Genomic DNA, 18,726 nt, shown 5'->3' with positions numbered 1-18,726 from the left:
TCCAAAATAAAAAAGACTCAAAGAGTTAAATACGTATGAACATTGTTGACAAGTCCCACTGTGAAAATCTCCGTAAGCTTTACGTCTTTTATGCTCATCGCGCTCATCGATGAAAGATAATTCTTTGCGTTGAGATACGACTCCCTGTGAATTCCTCGTAAAGGCGTGACCGCCCGAAATTATCGTGGAAACTGGAATTTCCCGGTTGGCCATGAGATGTCTTAAAGATATAATACAACGCCGGGGAAGGAGCTGAATAGCTTGTTCAAGGATTTCTACTTAGCAGTATGCAGCTGCAGCTCCCTGTCGTAACCTACTCAACTACCTTCCCTACCTCCTTGCGCGTGCGCTCGTTCGTCTCCTTCCTGTTGTTTTGTATACCCTGTGTCTCTCGACGTTGCCTCGAGGCTACGGTGGTCGGTTTAAACAAGGAGACGGAGAATACGCAAAGTCACGACGGCGAGTAGTTTGATTTTTGACTTGTTAAACCGAGCAGATAATAACGTTCTATAATTAAAACCGCGTTCAGCTTTTACCCCGTCAACTTTTCTTAAAACATTCAACGTTCTATTCTCCGATCGTATTACATTCGTATGATCACATTTTTCCCCTTCAGACTGAGTCGAATTTTCGCGCATCGCTGCCGATATTTGTATAATAATTTATGCGTTAACGACCGTTAACCTCATATTTTGCGGAGATTTCTCAGAGAGATAAATATTAAGTCGGATTTGACCCTCAGAGCGAGACTATCGTCTCGCGCGTCCGTAATATACATAGGTGGCCATAAGCAAATGTATTTTCTATTTTTTTATTATATATGTACTCTGTAAAATCACTAACAATAACAATAATACTAATATATTGGGTTGGTGTGAAAGATTTGTCATATTTCTCAAATAAAATTAAAAAGGAAATTATTAGTTTTAAAGTATTTCATACATGTATAATTTATAAAATATAACACACACACACACATTTTATTTATAAATAAAATGAACAACATTTACCCCTTATTATTCCCGATATATGAGTCTTATATATAATTAAAGAGAATTATGTATTATTAGATTAGACAGAAAATTCCTAACGTTTTCAGTATCAAGTTCAGAAAAACACTAAGGATTTTCTCTCTAACTAATATATATTTTTTATTGTTCTCTGTAATTAATGGAATAGCACTGAATCTTTCACCGAATTAGAAAATAATAATTATTCAAGTAATTCAAATTTATATCATAAGTTTATTATAAAAGCATACGTTTCAAAAAGACATATTTATCTGTAAAAATCAATACATTCATTTAATACGCATTTAACTGCGGAAAATAACACAGATGAAACATGTAGCAAAATAACATTAAAATGGACACACATAACAATGCGTAAAAAGTGACCATACGATTTTACACATGTACATGTATAAAAATTACACACTTGAATTGGCAATATAATGAAAAAGCAACTCCTTTCTTTATTTCATTATAATAGAAAAATTATATTTGTTTATAGTAACAAGTTAGATTTTTTATACAAAATGTTTGTGTGTGTGTTATCGATAAATTAAGCGAGCCCATTAAAGGCAGGTGATATAATAAAATAAAAGGCAGTTTTATATAATAAAAATTATAGAAAAATGTCTCGTTCCAAGAGATCACTATGTAATACCATTAATGGTAGTGCGATGTCGCCACAGAGACTTCAGTCATAAATCTTTTTTGATTCGGGGTAGCAATTTCACGCTGTCATTGCACGCTGTTATAACATTTCGCGCTAGAAAAGTAGAATGTTACTGAGTGGGTTACTGTTTTTTTTTCTACGAATTTAAGAAAAGCATATTTCTGAAGAGGGAATGATCTCTTCGAACGAGACACTTCTTAATAATTATGATTATATAATTTTGTGTTCTCTATAATTGTGGTTCTCTATAATTGATATAATTGAATTATTCTCTATAATTGAGTTGCCCGCTTTCTTAATTGTTTAATTACAGTTCATATCTCGTTTTCGAGATCACTACATAGATGTTCAGTACGAATTATATATGTACAGAGTGCACCGTTAGAATCAGGACATGAAAACATTTTATTAGAAAAGTTGTTTAATAGAGTAAATATTAAAGAAATGATTTAATATTCAACTTAAGGGATCCTTCCTTAGTTCTTTCATTCGATGAAGCTCTGCGCTTCGATCACCGCCTCGATCCTAAAGCGTCGTTTTCAACTGGGCCCGGTCCATGACCGCAAACGCCGCCTTGATGGCGGCCCGGAAGGAGGCTACATTGGAGTGCCTGGACTTGTTGGTAATCCTCTCGACTACGCTTCACACGTAGTAGTCAAGAGGGTTCAGGTCGGGGCTTTGGAAGACCAGAAGTCCTTGGACCAGAACATATCGGAGAGCCACTTCTGTACCAAATGACTCGAGTGAGAGGGTACGCCTTCTTGCTGGAAGATAGACGGCCTCCATCCAAGATTTTACCACCGTCCTTAAGATCTCCAAATAGATCTCTTTTGTGTTTCTTCCTTCTGGAAAAGTGAAGGCGTCGCCTTTACTTGAGACAACGCTTAGGACGTGGACACTGATTGAAAACTTGGTCTTACTCATCACGAGGATGTCTTCGAAGTCGTGGGCGAGTCAACGGTCGTTCCTTCAGTTCACCTTAGCATTCACAGTAAAGATCTTTTTGTCAGAGAAAAACCTGAGGCGCTGTTCTGCAGCTTCGTGCTTCAGTGAACATGCGAGCAAGTTGCAGCGGGCAAGTCTCTTGAGCTTGGCAGCCTCGGAGAGCATCTGGAGGACCTTGAGGACATAGGACTTTTCTAATACCTGAGATCCTCTTGAACGATCTGACAGGCGATGGTGACGCTTACCAGAACGGCTGCCAATTTCTTAAGCGAGATCCCTGGGTTTTCCGAAATGAGGTCTCGAGTTCTTTGAATGAATTCCGAAGTCCTTATTGCTTTCTTCCTTGCTAAGATCTCCGCCGGGATGGGAGTAGCCCTCCTCAGATTTCACTGAAGCCGCGTACCTCTGAGCAACATCGTACATCGTACACATTAACTTGGGATATCCAAAAAAAACCTTATTATTTCGCTTGGCGTTCTTCCAGCGCGAAGATTTTCAATAATCGCCACTCTCCAGGTACATTCCGGGTTTAACTTGATTAATTTGGTTATTTCGAGGTTATAAATGTCTTACCTACATATATGGTCTACCTTAGCGTCAAGTGGCACCTACAGCTGAACAAAACAATCTCCGGAACGAAATATCTCAAACTACTTTTGGTAGACGCGTTCTTTCATAGCATTCTCGCTATACGCCACATAGATCTTACAGATTTGTGCCGCATTTTGGCCTTTTGTAAAATAAAAAACATAATAAGCCGAAAATGATCGTTTTATCCATCTTTCAAATGACACTAAGCATGAAATTATTAGCCAACCGAATATTTTCGGGAGGTGTTGGGTAAGATCTGTTTTCTAGTCTGTCTCTCCAGAGGAATTCGCGTACTCCTGGCAAATATTCTCGACGTTTCTGAATACTCTGATATGAATCGATAACGAAAGTTCCTCAAACATCTTCCTGGTAGGCTTTGCCAACTTAAATTTAATTTTGATTTGAAGAATGTCTTCTTTTCTGTGGAAGTCATCAATGACAGACCAAGTTTTTCTGCCACGTCAGTAGCCTTTTATTTATTAACTTGATTTTATTTATTAACTTGATTTTATTTACTATTTGTAAGCTGTCATATAATCTCACCTATTTCTATTTTTTCCAGCAGTTTCAATTTTTCATCTACGTAAAAGCTGACATATAACATTCGAGTGGTCGAAAACTGAACATAATTTATTTTTCACATAGATTAACAATAGTGATAAATTGGTGAGAAAAATCATTGCGAAAAATATAATATTTAAAATATGAAACAGTTTAATTTACAAAACACAATAGGAAGTATAGTTTAATACCAAATGGAATTTTATAAATCAGCGTTATCGGAATAATACAAATAAAAGATGAAGATTAAAAATAAGGTAATCCTTGTAACTACTGATACGATCGGATTTAACATAACGAGAATACTTAATATATCGATATGATGAGGATAACATTATTTAGGGTTTTCCATTAAAAGGTTTCATTTTCGCACCATTTTTAACCTATTAAAATAGAATTCATTTCTGTCATTTCTTAATAGCTGAATAAAAAGTAGACGGTTAACGAAAATGGAACAATATATATACTCTTCAATAACGTTACTCGAAAATCTGATTTTTCGGATCAAATAGCCCTTTGTGTTTTTTGGATATTTGTAGTTTACGAAACGTTTTAAGGTAGAAAAGGTACTCGTAGTACTTGTGCAGGATTAAGAAGACACAATTTTGATGCACGTTTAAACCAACCCAAACAATGTAGATCGAAGTCGGAAAATGTGGCTCACTTAGTGTAGGTCTGATCGTTATTCGTCGATGCATCTCAATGTAAAGAATAATAATAAGGCAGGTTACGTATCGTTGATCTGAATAATAATGCGTGCATTCGCAAAAGGAGGGAACGAACACAAGGAACACAAGCAATACAAAAGAAGAGAAAGAACACAAGCGTAGACGAGTACACCGTCATTATTATCAGGAGTGGGTTATTATCGGGTAAAAATTTCACCGTTTTCCACGATGATATTTCATCTATCTATCACTATCGTCGTTTTTCATCGATATGATGACAATTTGAGAAAATATTCAATGTTGCGTCATAGTTCACCTTATCGTACGACTCATGTTAGCGAACGATATAAGTTCTATTTCAGACGATCTCTTAACGTTAAAGCAACTTTATATTATTATTATTGTTATTGTTGTTATTATTATTATTCGCGGATTCGATTACAGATCCTTATTGAAACAGAGCAATAATTCATATGCATTAAGGCGAATAAAAAAAAAAATGATTAAGCCGAGTCCTTTGTGCGCACAAGAGGACAAGCACGTTACAGTAATGGCACTACGAATCAATACGTTTTCCCTCTCTCGCTTACTCTCCCTCTTTATCGGAGGTAAGGAGATTAAGAACCGTCGAAATTTTCATATAGGGACATTAATCTTCGGTCGACCTCTAATCGGATTTTACTGTACAAACTCGTGCACTTTATAGCGTACACGATATGGAGTCTACCGAGGAAACCAGAGTTACTAATGTTTGCTCAATCTTGCCTGTTTCAGAGATTGCTGTGGTCCAGCACCCAGTCGCATCTCGAGCTTTGTAACTTGAAGGGCCGTAACAACGATGAGTGCCAGAACTACTTGCGAGTATTTGGCAGGCAGGGTCCCGATCGCTTCCTCGTTTGCGGCACGAACGCCTACAAGCCGCTTTGCAGGCAATTCACGATCAAGGTAAGCTCGTAAGCACTAAAGCATACAGGCTTGCTTCTCAAGGTTGCTGCACCTTAATTATAGCTATATCAACGTTAGAAGCGAGAAATCGGACGAACACTTTCCTGCACTGTATATGTGTACGTCTGTTGACCACAAATTGATTTTTTCATACACCGACATTCGTGTCAGAATATGAATATTGGTGAGATATACGAAAAACTCTTCATTTCGTTGTTCCACGTTAGCATATGGCAACATAATTCAATCTACATTTGTTCCATAACTCCAACGAAAATGAACCTTGTGGCGGTTGATCGATATTTAGTTTATAGTATATTTTACCATTGTACATTATCGGACTTGAATGACGGTACGTGAATAAGTCATTTATTTCGACGTATGATGCAAAAAAACGCACGGGATGTTTTGTTCTTTACGTCATAATTCGATATAGTTGCAGTTAGAAAATTTAATTATGTAAGTGCCCAAAGAGAACAAATTGACATCATATTGACTAAATTTTCAGCAATTTTAATCATGATTAATATCTCGATCTCAAATAACTTTAAAAAATGACTTTTATTGACTTCTTTTATATTGTTCTTTTTATTTTTAGAAAATGTGATGTACGTTTCTCGGTTGTACATATGCTTATTACAATGAAAATATATAATAGAATAGTCAAAATAAATCACGGTTTGACTCACTTCAGATACCAGTGTTCATAAGAATTGACCTGAGTTACTGATCAAAAGAATATAAAACTTTGAATCCTTCTTCTAAGACTTACATCTTCAATTTGTGCCTTAATTTATTTTCTCTATTTCAATTATAATTGGCAAACATTTGTTTTTTCTTTCATACAATAATGAATTTTTATTATTAACAATATTAATGATTTATTTTAATGTGGAATGTACTTCATTTTTTCAAAATATAGAATAAATAATTGCTAATTTTGGTAACTCATTGGTAAATCACATTGAATAAAATACGAAGCACTTGTAATCGTTATTAAAAAATCGCGAGCGCGTTAATATTGGCGTATTAATGAAAAAGAACAAGCGAACAATCGACTTTGATTTCGGTTAATTTTCTCGGAGAAACGTGAAAACGTAACGGCATTCAACCGCGCAATTGGTAAACCGCACTTAACTCTACGTGTTTATACAATATATAGGGGAATGAGACGCCTCAGGGTTACCGCAATGGCATCGTTATATCCGTAACGGTATTGCTAACATATCCTGAAAGTTTCATGCAATTCCGACGCATGGCTTTCAAATTGCATTACACTTTCGTCGTGCATACATTGTCGGACATAACGGTACCTTTATATCTAGTTACGAAATATCATGAACCGCTGACAACTGGTAATTGTACTTCATAAGGCGTTACTTATGAATTATGGCCTGAACGAAGTTAACCCCTCACTTTTCGAGTTAACTTATTTTGACAGTTATGTTGATTTATGTTAGGCTGGTGCTATATCATACTAAAATTATAAACTTTCTATATGAAAAAAATTAAAGAAAACAATTTTTTGTCAACCCTCCATTTTTCGGTTTTTGCAATTTTCTTCTAAGTTATCTCTCTCTTCTCTTTCTAAGTTGTGCTCAGTTGCACTAATATTGTGCTAAAATAATACCTTTAAAAAATAATAATAAAAAAAATAAAATATGTGCGTATATATACAGCGTGTCCGAAACTGTTTTATTGCCCGTACCGGTACACAAAGACCCGGTAACTGACATAAAAGCGAGATAAGAGAATATCTATATCTAGATGTGTCTACTTGGATAGTGCTTATTACGCACAAATTGTTGCTCTATAAAAAGGGAAAATAAATAAATTCTTTAATATTTATCCATGTATCAGAAGGTTTTTTTGACTTAAATAAAGCATTTATTTTAAAAAATATGATACATTGTATTTCAGTCAAAATATTTCGAACGCTTACTACAATCTTTTCTCATTTTTCTGGCAATAAGTGGATCCCACGGTAAAAAAAGAAATTCTTCTTTAAAAGTAATTTATTCATTGATAAATTTTTTTATTTCTTCAAAGTTTCGAAAGTGTGTATTTTGCAACGTATGTTATATCAATCAGAACAAATAATAATTATATGCTGCAATATCTGAATACGCGGGATGAAGTGAGACTTCCCATCCAAATTCCAATTCCAATAACTTGTCTTTTAGCAACATGTGGCGTTGCCATACAAAAGAATCATCTTATGTCTTTTATTCGCGATTGGAAGTTGTTTGTTATCCAATGTTTATTTCAATTTGTATAATTGTTGTGAATAGCGATGAACTGTAATTGTTTCATATTGGTTTGAGCAACTCGTGATACACAACACATCTTTATAATCCCACCAAATATAGAAAGATAATTTTGTTTCCATGAATATGTTTTGATGTTGATATTAATGGTTGTCCTGGATCCACCCATGATTTTTTCCGTTTAGCGTTATCATAATATATCCACTTTTCATTGCCAGTTACAGCTTGATACAAAAACTGCTTTTCATGTACCTTGAAAGCAGTGAAAGACAAATGTTATAACAATATTTTATTATATCCAACATTTTAGATTATATAGATTTTTAAAATATTTATAAAAGTACGTACGCGTAAAAAAGATTGCTTAAGCATTATTGATATTTTTGTAGCTTAAAAAGTAAAAGCTTTAAAAGTAACAGTATTTGTCACCATGTGAAAAATTGGACCGATAAAAAGCGGACAAAAAAGCGGAGCTTTCGGACAGTATTTGGACATGCGTTAAAATTGATTAAGGAGAGAGGAGAATTAACTTTAAAATACGACTCAATGTAATGAAAAAAATTAATCGAAAATAAAGTGTCAACAAATCTGCTCCCAAGTACGAATTTTCTTATTTATTTTTTCTAATATGTTTATTAAGGAAATTATATCTGTCTCTGAAGAACAGATTTACCTACTTCTAATACAAATGTAACCGTTCAATGCTCCGCTTAAGACATATCTGTGCAAAATAAGCCAAATTCGGAACTGGTTACTTTTCTAATGCTGAATACGGTGGGGAGGAAGCGAACTAGTAATGTTAAAATTCGAAAACAAGTGCGGCAATCGAGCTATCGTATATACGAGTGGCAGTGATGTGTGGCACGAGATTTGAATGTGCAGCCGAGATCTTCCCGAGTAATCAGTTCGTAAAGCCTCCAAAATCTCGAGGAGACATATCGACGAGTCGTCGAGAAGCGGCGTCTTCTAAGGATATCACGATACTTTATCGTTCCGTTGAGACCGAGGAAATTTATTTAGCGTAATTTCTTTTGATCCGTGATGGAAAACTAATGCGCCTGTCGTCGCCTCACGCGAGATCTAATTTCCATGTCCACGAAAGCGGCCAATTTTATTTCCGTGTTACGCGCCATTAAAAACTCATCCGTTGCAACCGCGTACACTGCGGGAAATAAATTATACGCAAAGTAGGTCTGCGCTTTTCACCGGAAGTTCTCAGTAAACATGCAAGATTTACGTCACTGAAACCTTTAAAGAAAGAAGGAGAAAGAGAGAGGGGGAGAGAAAAGAGAGAGAGAGAGAGAGAGAAAGAAAGAGAGAGGGAGAGAAAGAGAGAGAGAGAGAGAGAGAGAGGAAAAGAGAGGGAGAGAAGAAAGGTCGAAAACTTCACCGAAATAAATTTCAATGCGGACATCAACGACGCGACAGAACAAAATCGCATGTTATTTACAATTGCCACGATCAATACGGTATAAGATAGGTGGAAAAAACGACGCAAAATTCGCTTTGTGGGAAATTTTGTTGTTCCAACGAATTTTTCGTCATTATCGCGAATCACTGTACGTCATGCATCGTGGTTCCAAGTACAACAAAATAGAAATCAGTGGAAAATATACAATAAAACATTTTCCCATCGGGCTTGCGTCCCGAGAAAGTTAATTTTGAATATGGAAACATTAACACATCGACTGCCACGCTGACTTCGATTAATTATTTCAATATTCGACTAAAATTTGAATCATCAACGATACTATAAATAAATATGATTCACGGTACATATATTTGTTAGTTCTCGTTTCATCGTTTCCCCCTCTGTTGATTATGCATGTTTGTTACATACAATCGTATTTACATTTTATATAATATTGGATGCTTTCTATTTGGTAACACAAGTCGATACAAGCATCATTCTAAATATCTTTGTTATTCATTGAATATGGAATAAAAATAAAATATTGCTTGTGTCGACTTGTGTTACTAAATGGAAAGCACCCATATAGCAGTGATGATACAGATGGCCACAATGGCAATTGACATGTCAATAATATTTATTTATTTATTTATACATAGAAATACCCATTACAAATAAAATGAATATATATATATATGCATATATCAATGTATACATACAAGAAAAAAATTTAATTATACGAATTATATAAAAGGGAAAAAACCATAAAATTAAGTGATAAAGTAATAATTAGATTAAATTAAATCGATATAATCTTATAATCTACTAAATTAAAATAATCTATATAATCAAGATTATAAATTTAATGTAATAATGTTTGCAAAGCAAAGATTAATGCAATAATGCAGAGGAAGCCGAACGCTTAAAAGACATAAATGACCTCGTAAAGATATCACATGAATGCAAAATGCTACGTGCAAAATTATGCATTTTCGTGATAGGATTTGATAGATATTTATCACTTTGTGACAAATTGGACCGAAAAAAGATGGACAAAAGAATAGAAAAACCTTTCAAAAAATTTTTGAACGTATTTTAAAATTGGAAGAAGCTCAGGAGAATTAATTTAACCCAATATTATTTTGTAAAAAAAGGCATCTGTAATCTGTCTGCACATTTCCAAAGATGGAAGGTTAAGAATGTTTATTATAGTCGAATAGTTGTAATCAAATCTATCCATAACTCATTCAAGACGAAAACTGGCAAATTTAAGAAGTTCGTGTTGTACTTTCTTAAATTGATAAACATATACATATGAAAACCGCGAGATTATAAATTGATATAGTTTAAAGAATAAAGAGGGTATACAATCATCATCTGGTCCTTTATTTATGTTAATAACATTAAAATCCACAAATTCGATTGAAATGTCTAAGAGCAAAAAATTATCATCATTATTTACAAATGATGGAAAATTATTAGATATGTACAGATTGAGAAAAGATTGACCATTGACTGATAGCTAACTGCAGATTCTATATCAGAGCGCAAACAAGGAAACAGAGAAAATACCTTGCTACATCTTTTTGAGTTTACGAAGTCCCAGAAAAACTTAACTTATCATTCGATATACCTTGCTCCACAGAAAACTAATATATGACAAATAATTAATATCTGCCATGAGCTTGCATTTGAGACGTAAGTCAGAGAAAGTAAGATAATCTTAATATAAATTAGTTTTCTTCCAAACACGATGTGTTATTTTTTACTCCTACTTAATTGACGTAAGCCATTGTAGAACTAGCATGGGAAAGAGCTTTTATTAATATTTATCATTTGAAACGTTACAAATTTTGCTTTATCGCATTATAAAGATGTTCATAAAAAAAATTAATGGAATTATTAACTGATATATAAAATAAGGAATTATCCCAGTTATACTATTTATTTATACTATTAATTACTTAATTATATTATTAAGATAATAACAGATCGAATTATAATCTCCATCTTTAAAATAATAGCGAGTAGATTTACAAAAACAAGTTTCAAACTGAAGAACAGAAATTCTAAATGTCAACGGTTGATGATGTAAATCAAGTGGAAGAATCATATCGAAAGACGTAAAAAGGTTATATACGGGAGTGTCAGAAAATATCTAAGTCTAACATAACCCTGTTATTGTAGGGACATTATTATTATTATACTGAGACAGATTATTATAATTACAACACTCAGGTATGTAAGATATAGAAGATCGCATACTGAAAGTAGAAACATCGTACAAAAATAGAGCAATAATGTCAAAGGAGACTGAGTACCAGTTAACATGAGGAAGATTATAATCTCCTATTATTAGAGTGTACTGACGGAAAGAGGACAGTATGTCAATGATCAATTAATAAAGAAGAAAGAGATCGCGGCGGAATATAAACAGCACATAGAAGAAATGTTTCATTTTCAATATTAACCTGCAGGAAGATATGCTCGACCTAGAATTTGAATTGTAATTGAAAACATGCTACACTTTTCTTAACAGCAATAAGGATACCTCTGTCTCTGTAAGAGAAACTCATATTACTATTCCTATCGCATCTAAATATGTCACAATCATTGAAACCCAGTTCAGATGACGAAATGCTCTTTGTTAACCATGTCTCAATAAATACAATAATATTGTAAGCTATGGATAGAGCAAAATATAAATATAAATTGATTATATATATATATATGAGGATTAATGAGGAGTTAATTACGATCACGCGTCGGTAGAACATTTTTTTTCTATATGTTTGACCTACCGTTTCTTGTGCACTCAATAGCTCAGACAAAATAATTAATTCCTCGTTATCTGTTGCGAATTTTGTATAATGGTGTCTATCTTTTCTATCAATTTAACTCCTTTCATCTGTACACAGCAGATGTACGAAAGATCCGGACACTCTGTATATTATAAATTGCGAATAATTGGATTGGCTTTACGAATACATTTAGCTGACAAAGCGAAAGTAATTTCATGTAGCAACAGAGATAAAATTGCCGTAAAGGAATTTGCTATTTGCGCATCCGCAAGAAAAATTCATCGCGCCAACAAAAAATTCGTCGGCACTATCAACTCCTTTTTTCCATGCGACAACGCTGTGACATTTTTCTAGTTTTAACCGGCAACCTTCTTGCATCTACCCGCAGCGACATGAATCTTTGATGCAACAGAGCATATCTAATTGACGCTTGTATATTTGATAGAAAACTCAATTTTTACTTCTGACAGAGATCCATACTTGCCACGGTTTTAACGTAAAATCGCGTAAAATTAATATCACAATCTAATAGAATGAATTTTCAACTTTATTCGTCCCATTTTGTGACATTCTATTGTACGGCAATTAAATCGCAAAATCGCGATATGACGAAAAATGGATCAAAAGTTCAAAAATCATACTGCTGCCAGCTGATAATTTTTCACATGACGTAAAACCATTTGGGAACGTTTTACACAAATCTTCACGAAAATGTTTCGAAAAAAGTTCTGCAAAAATATCTATCTGAAATAATATTAATATAGCATGAATTTGTTCGTTAACAATGTCATATATTCTTTGAAAATGTTCGTTAACAATGTCATATATTCTTTGAAAATTTTGAATAATCAAGATATTTGTGCTACCGCATATCTCTGTCTTCATACTAACATATCGATCTTTAATAAACAATATTATATAGCAAATAAAATATGTACAATTTACAATGTGTATAAATACCACTTTTTGTCGTGAAAATTTTGGAAAAATTAAAAAAAATGATATCTGATGACATTAGATAGATAAATGTATCACTTCTATTACAAATAGCATAACCATTTGAGACCGTAATTAATACCATAATTAACATCATACTTTATTAACGAAGATATTTGCCTCTCGTGCCAAAGATCATGTCAAAGAACATGAATAAAGATATTGCTGTTATCGAAAGGAACATCGAAAGAAGATCTCTTAAACGTCAAACTTTGAGAATAATATTTGAGAATAATAAAAACGATAGCTTTCAGCGTAATCTAGCCGACCTGCGCGGGTAGAGCACGAAGCGGAACGGGTCTAAAGTGTCATTTCCTTCTTCACGAAACGCTTAGTTCTCACGTCCAGCCAAGAAAATTCGACCCATGATTTTCATTCGAGTCACGCGGCTTGATATGGCTTCCGAATGCGAGAAAGTCGTCTCTTTTTGGTCTATCTTCTTCCTGCGCTATATTATTCCTTCCGTCTCATTTTTGACTAGTACCTTCGCGGTCCCTCCGCCACATCCTGTCCTCTGTGGAACGCCCCTCTTCTCTCTTTCTCTCTCTCTCTCTCTCTTTAACTACTTTTAATATTCTATTCCCAAAGCATCCATTTCCATGACAGTCCTTTAAAATTTCTCTCGTTTCCTTCGCTACGCTCTTGCCTTTGCATTTGTCTTTGTGTTCCGCCGGAATTCATTTGTTCCATATTATCGGTTTAGTTCTCTTTCTTAGGCCTCCGGCTATTTTGCACTTTTCTATGGATTTCGCCGACTGCCATCTTCACTATTCTCTCGTTTCATAGCGTTTAGGCTCTTCTTGGAGACGTAAGACGCTCGATCTCAGGGATGATATTAAGTAGAAATAATATAGGGATTTGGCAAGTGTTGTTCACTATTTAGAATGTAAAATTTATAATATTGTTGCGCTCACTCTCATGCCCGGAATTTATTTATTAACCGCGACGCGCTCTAACTTTTTCTTATTTGTGCAAATAAATATTAGGACACGGTTTAAAAGCTAAGAACATTTAATAAAAGAGGACAAGAAATATAACGTAATATTGCGATATGTAATGAAATACGTCCGCTACACGTCAACTCGGCTCGGCAGCCTGTGTGCGACTCACTGCGCTCGTCTGCTGTTGTTTTTCTGTTGTCACAAGAACATGCTTTTCACTTTTCCAAGACATCTTCAGTGATCAGTACCGACAATATCGATAAACATCGATTTGTCCTGAAGCGCGGACACAACAATATACTGATAACAACAACAACAATAATAATAATAATACCAATTTAAACGATGAACAATGCGCGGGATAACATTCGCCATACGATTTCCAGTTAATATCATCTTTGAGATCAAGCTTCTTGTATCTCCGAAAAGAGCCTAAATGCTATGTAACGAGAGGAGTGGAAACGGCAAACGGAGAAATCCATGAAAAAGTGCAAACTGACCGCAGGGCTGCTCTCTTTTATACACATTCCCCCCTCCTCCTCCTCTGTCTTCTTCTTTCTCTTTATTGTTCTCACATTCTCACATTACATTAGTCGAATTTTTTTCCGGTGCTCTCCAATAAATACTTTCCGTCGAGAAATATACACAAAATGTATAAGAACACAATATTTGGATTCATTTACATATTTATTTATGTTGGCAAACTATTTCTCTCAAAACAGATTTGCTTTTATTTATAATATGTATTTTAACAACTTTGCACTTTGCCAGAGATTTCTTTGCCGTTCACACGGTACAATAAAACAAAAGGTTACAAGATCTTCTCGACAGCTCTCCGAAATTCTGTTCCTTCGTTTCACCGAATTGGTCTTTTGTCTTGCGCGATAATATCTCGTACCTGAAACTTAACATGCAGTCGCTAAATTACCTGTAGGTTGATGCAGCATTTACATTCTACATTTTCTTGTATCATGGCGCTTCTTCATCCTCTCTTGTATCTTCTCGTTTCCCGCGTCCTCCACGGTGTCGTTGGTGCAAGCACGCGGCGATGTACATTCGTGCGAAAAATCGGGCAGCACCGCACTATCGCATGTTATATTCGCTTCGTTCCTGCCGTTGCGCACGTACGCTACGATAAGCTACTTCCTCGTCATCAAGGACCACGACATCGCATGTATTTTCATGTCGGCGATGTGCCGTAGATAAGGTCGCAGCCAAGTTATCCGAGATACTTCTCGCTCGATATGCGAGAAAATGATATGTCATCCCACGCGGAACTTTACATTTCTCATTTCGTCATAGATATTTCATTAAGCATATTTTTAAAATAAACACATGTGTTCACAGCATATTGACAAATACGCAATTAGTATTAGCGTTTGTTCCTGTGTGAGCGAGTTCTCTTCCTCAGAAAATAGAATCTCGCAAACAAATATGCAATATTCCGCGGCTATCGTATTTTACATTTTAACGGCGATTTTATACAAGATTATTAGTCTTTCATTGTTGAAAATTCGACGCAGAATTTAATAAGTGCAAAAATTTCACAGGCAATTTAAAAAAAAAATTAAGAAGCTCTCCGACAAGCCAAACTTTGAGAATTAAGCTTGAATAAGTATGATAATTAATTTTAAACAGACTTCAGTTTTAATCGGATTCTAATTTCAAGTCAACAGATATCTGATTCCAAACTGATAAGTTACTGCGAAATCAAGTATTTCTCGAGAAAGGAACAAGCGTACTCGGACTTGTGAACAATGCAGCATTAAGTGAAATATGAAATTACTATTTTACCGATATTATTGAGTAAGCAATTATTTTAATGTGTAATAATTGCTCGCATATACAGTCTATAGTATTGCGCTAATATCTGTTAGATTGTCAATAAGATGCAGAAAGTATTTTATGGATCAATGTTAAAATAAATAAAGGCAGTATATAAAAATCTGCGGAATTACATTGAACTTTAAATTGCAACTGGATTGCATGTATGTGAAAACATCTAAAAGAGAAAGATAAATAGATAGAGAGAGAGAGAGAGAAAGAAAGAGAGAGAGGGGGAGAGAGAAGGGAAGAGGGAGAGACATTTTTATAGAGTGTACTCAGTTTAAAAACTCACTCTCCCATACATCTAATTTCACGTTTCACAATTTAAATTTCGCTCAACCACTCTCAATATTTTTCTTCTTTATTTCGATATTTTCTTATTCATTTTTGCAAACAGTGAATTTTTAAGAAATTATTCTGCGATGTCATCGAAAGAAGTTTTTAACCAGCTATAGTCGAGAAGACAAATATTATTTCTTTACTTTTCTTCTTTATTTTTCTCATAGGTACTTTCATATCTCCGAAAGTTATTCAAAATATTCACGATGGATGGACATTTCGTATATAAATACTTTTTTCTTTATATATATAAGATGTCCGGAAAGTTTTGACGAAGCGGCAGATAGAAATGGGTTGAAATGAATAGGAAAATCTACCATTTTGCGAGATTCGAAATAGTTAATGAGTAGTTAATTAATCTGTCTGAACAAATGAGTGCACGGAAAATAGTAAGTCAGACTCTGTAGACATATATAAAGAAAGATAGCCTCAAGCATATAAGAAAAATGTTTTATTTCTTAGAATTTTCTAGCAATAATGAACAACAATTGATTTCGGAAAGCAAAATAACATAGCAAACGAGCGTTCGTCAAAACTTTCCGGACACTCTATATATCCGCAATTCTATTGAAAGTAGGTTTTACGATTTAAAATGCTTTCTTCGCATAGATACAAATGTCGTAGGACCAATTTTTAAGAAGTTTTGTACGAAGGAAATCCAACGCTTAATGAAATACGGATTAATTAGTAATCATACTGTGCTGGCTACGTATGATAAAATATATAGAGTCGATAACGTCAAAATATGCATCGTCCTGCCGTATTTCGCACATTTTCAACGTTGTTTTTTTTGCGACGTGACGAAGTTGTTCATTTATTTAAATTTGCTCCCATATCGATGAATGCATATTCGAAGTTTCCCACGTTCTTCTCATATTTTGTGTTACTGTCTTACACAATTTTTGGCACTCGGCCAAGTGAATATTCATGTCTATTTTCCATACATGTAACCTCCCACTTTCTACCAACTGCTCCCTCGTCGTACTTCTCCCATATATATCGCACATACGCAGATATTTTTAAAGTTTTGTCGATGTATAACCGCTTCGCCTAATATACGGAACTGAAAACATATCAATTGTGTCCATGAGATGGCGTTACTATTCATATGATGACATCACTGCTGGCAAGTATTATTCTTCAAGTGATCTCTGTCAAAATTTCAGCCAAATGCGACAATGTAGTTAATGTTTAATAACCATCTAAATCGATCATTTGCACATTTGCAATAATGGGAAAAAATGAGTTCCGTACGGTCATAAAACATTTTTATTTGAAGAAGTTAACTACCGCGCAGATCAAAACTGAGTTGAATGAAATTCATGGGCACTCTGCATTAGCGTTGAAGATTGTTTGTTTCTGGATAAATAAATTTAAACGTAGTCGTACATGCATTAAGGATAAATCGCGCCGGACGCCCAACTGAGATCACCACGAAGGAAATCATTGAGAAAATTCATGATATCGCAATGAAAGACAAGCTGAATGCATGTGCGCGAGATTGCTGAGGCTGAAGACATTTCAGCTGAATGTATACGCAATATCCTGCACGAAAGATTGAATATGAAAAAGCTGTCTGCGCGATGGATACCGCGATTGTTGACTAACGACCAAAAACATACTCGAATGGACATTTCAACGCAATGTTTGCCGATGTTTAATTGCAACCCGAGTTTTTGCGTCCATTCGTTATTGTGGACGAATCTTGGACTCGCCACTTTTTGTAAGTATATTTTCTCAACCGCTTAATTAGGCTTGAATTAATCGCATTCACCTTTTCGAATACGGTAAGTTCGGAAAACGGATAGAACAAGCGTATGCTCCCAACAGTAGATATCTATCGTCTATTTTTTTCACTGGCAATACTGCGACGCTATACAACAGATCTCCTTCGATATTTTTTTCATGGTGTATACAGATATAGAAACACATCGCTCCCATATATCAGCTGTTACAGCCGGTACATATGTTACGAGCATTTTGATTTTGACGTTTCTAAGCGCTCGCGTATATATTTCACATTGTCTCGATGCAATAAAAAAGAATATTTGCAATTTCACCAACGGAGCTATTTTTCGATATCGCGTGTATTGTCCATCATGTAGCTGAATTTTCTATGAATTCCAGCACAGTATAAATGCATCTGTGTCATCTACGAAATATCTGATCTATTTTCTCTTAACAATCTTGAGGATAAACGTATTAATAAGTATGTTCGAGGAACACATTTTTAAAAATGTATTACGAGACAAGATAATTTCAGCCAGCTCTGTTTAATTTTCTCACGAGGACATCGACAACTCCCACGGAAGTTTTTTTTCCAAATAACAGTAAAGTTACAGGGTTTGTCCGGAAAGTAATGCGTCGAATTTTTTTGTGACGCGAGTATACGTCCCTGAGCGGTCGGATCGGTTGGAGACGGTGGGGGAAACCCGTAGCTTTCTAGCGGTATGTCGCTCAATTGCCTTCATGCGCTTGGAGGAATAGGACGGCTTGTTCCGAGAACTTCTGCGTAGTGGTCGCGTCGAAGGTACCATGGAGAAAACGTTAAAGCAACGCTATGCGATACAGTTTTGTGTGAAGCTTAAGAAGACGCCGCTGAAAACATTTGAAATGCTTCAGGAAGCCTTCGGAGATGATTGCCTTTCCAGGTCGCAGTCGAACAGATGGCACAAGATGTTTCGAGATGGTCGGGCGGAGGTCGCAGACGAGGCCCGCGCAGGACGCCCGTCAACATCGCGAACGGACGACAAT

The 18,726-nt window shown here is 35.1% G+C and overlaps 1 protein-coding gene across 1 annotated transcript in view; it reads left to right on the top strand.

The window, feature by feature from the left end:
* LOC106749151 (semaphorin-1A-like) overlaps positions 1-18,726 on the top strand; it is a 429,541-nt gene that overhangs the window by 355,785 nt on the left and 55,030 nt on the right. Inside the window, exon 5 of the mRNA XM_014628311.1 lies at positions 5,220-5,390. Within this exon, the coding sequence (XP_014483797.1) occupies positions 5,220-5,390 (171 nt within the window). The remainder of the gene's footprint in view (positions 1-5,219; positions 5,391-18,726) is intronic.

The sequence above is a fragment of the Dinoponera quadriceps genome, unplaced genomic scaffold (assembly GCF_001313825.1).
Source record: "Dinoponera quadriceps isolate SergipeBrazil2010 unplaced genomic scaffold, ASM131382v1 scaffold3415, whole genome shotgun sequence".
In the NCBI taxonomy this organism is placed as follows: domain Eukaryota; kingdom Metazoa; phylum Arthropoda; class Insecta; order Hymenoptera; family Formicidae; genus Dinoponera; species Dinoponera quadriceps.
Note: the sequence above shows the minus strand (reverse complement) of the source record. Positions and strands in the feature narration are given on the sequence as shown.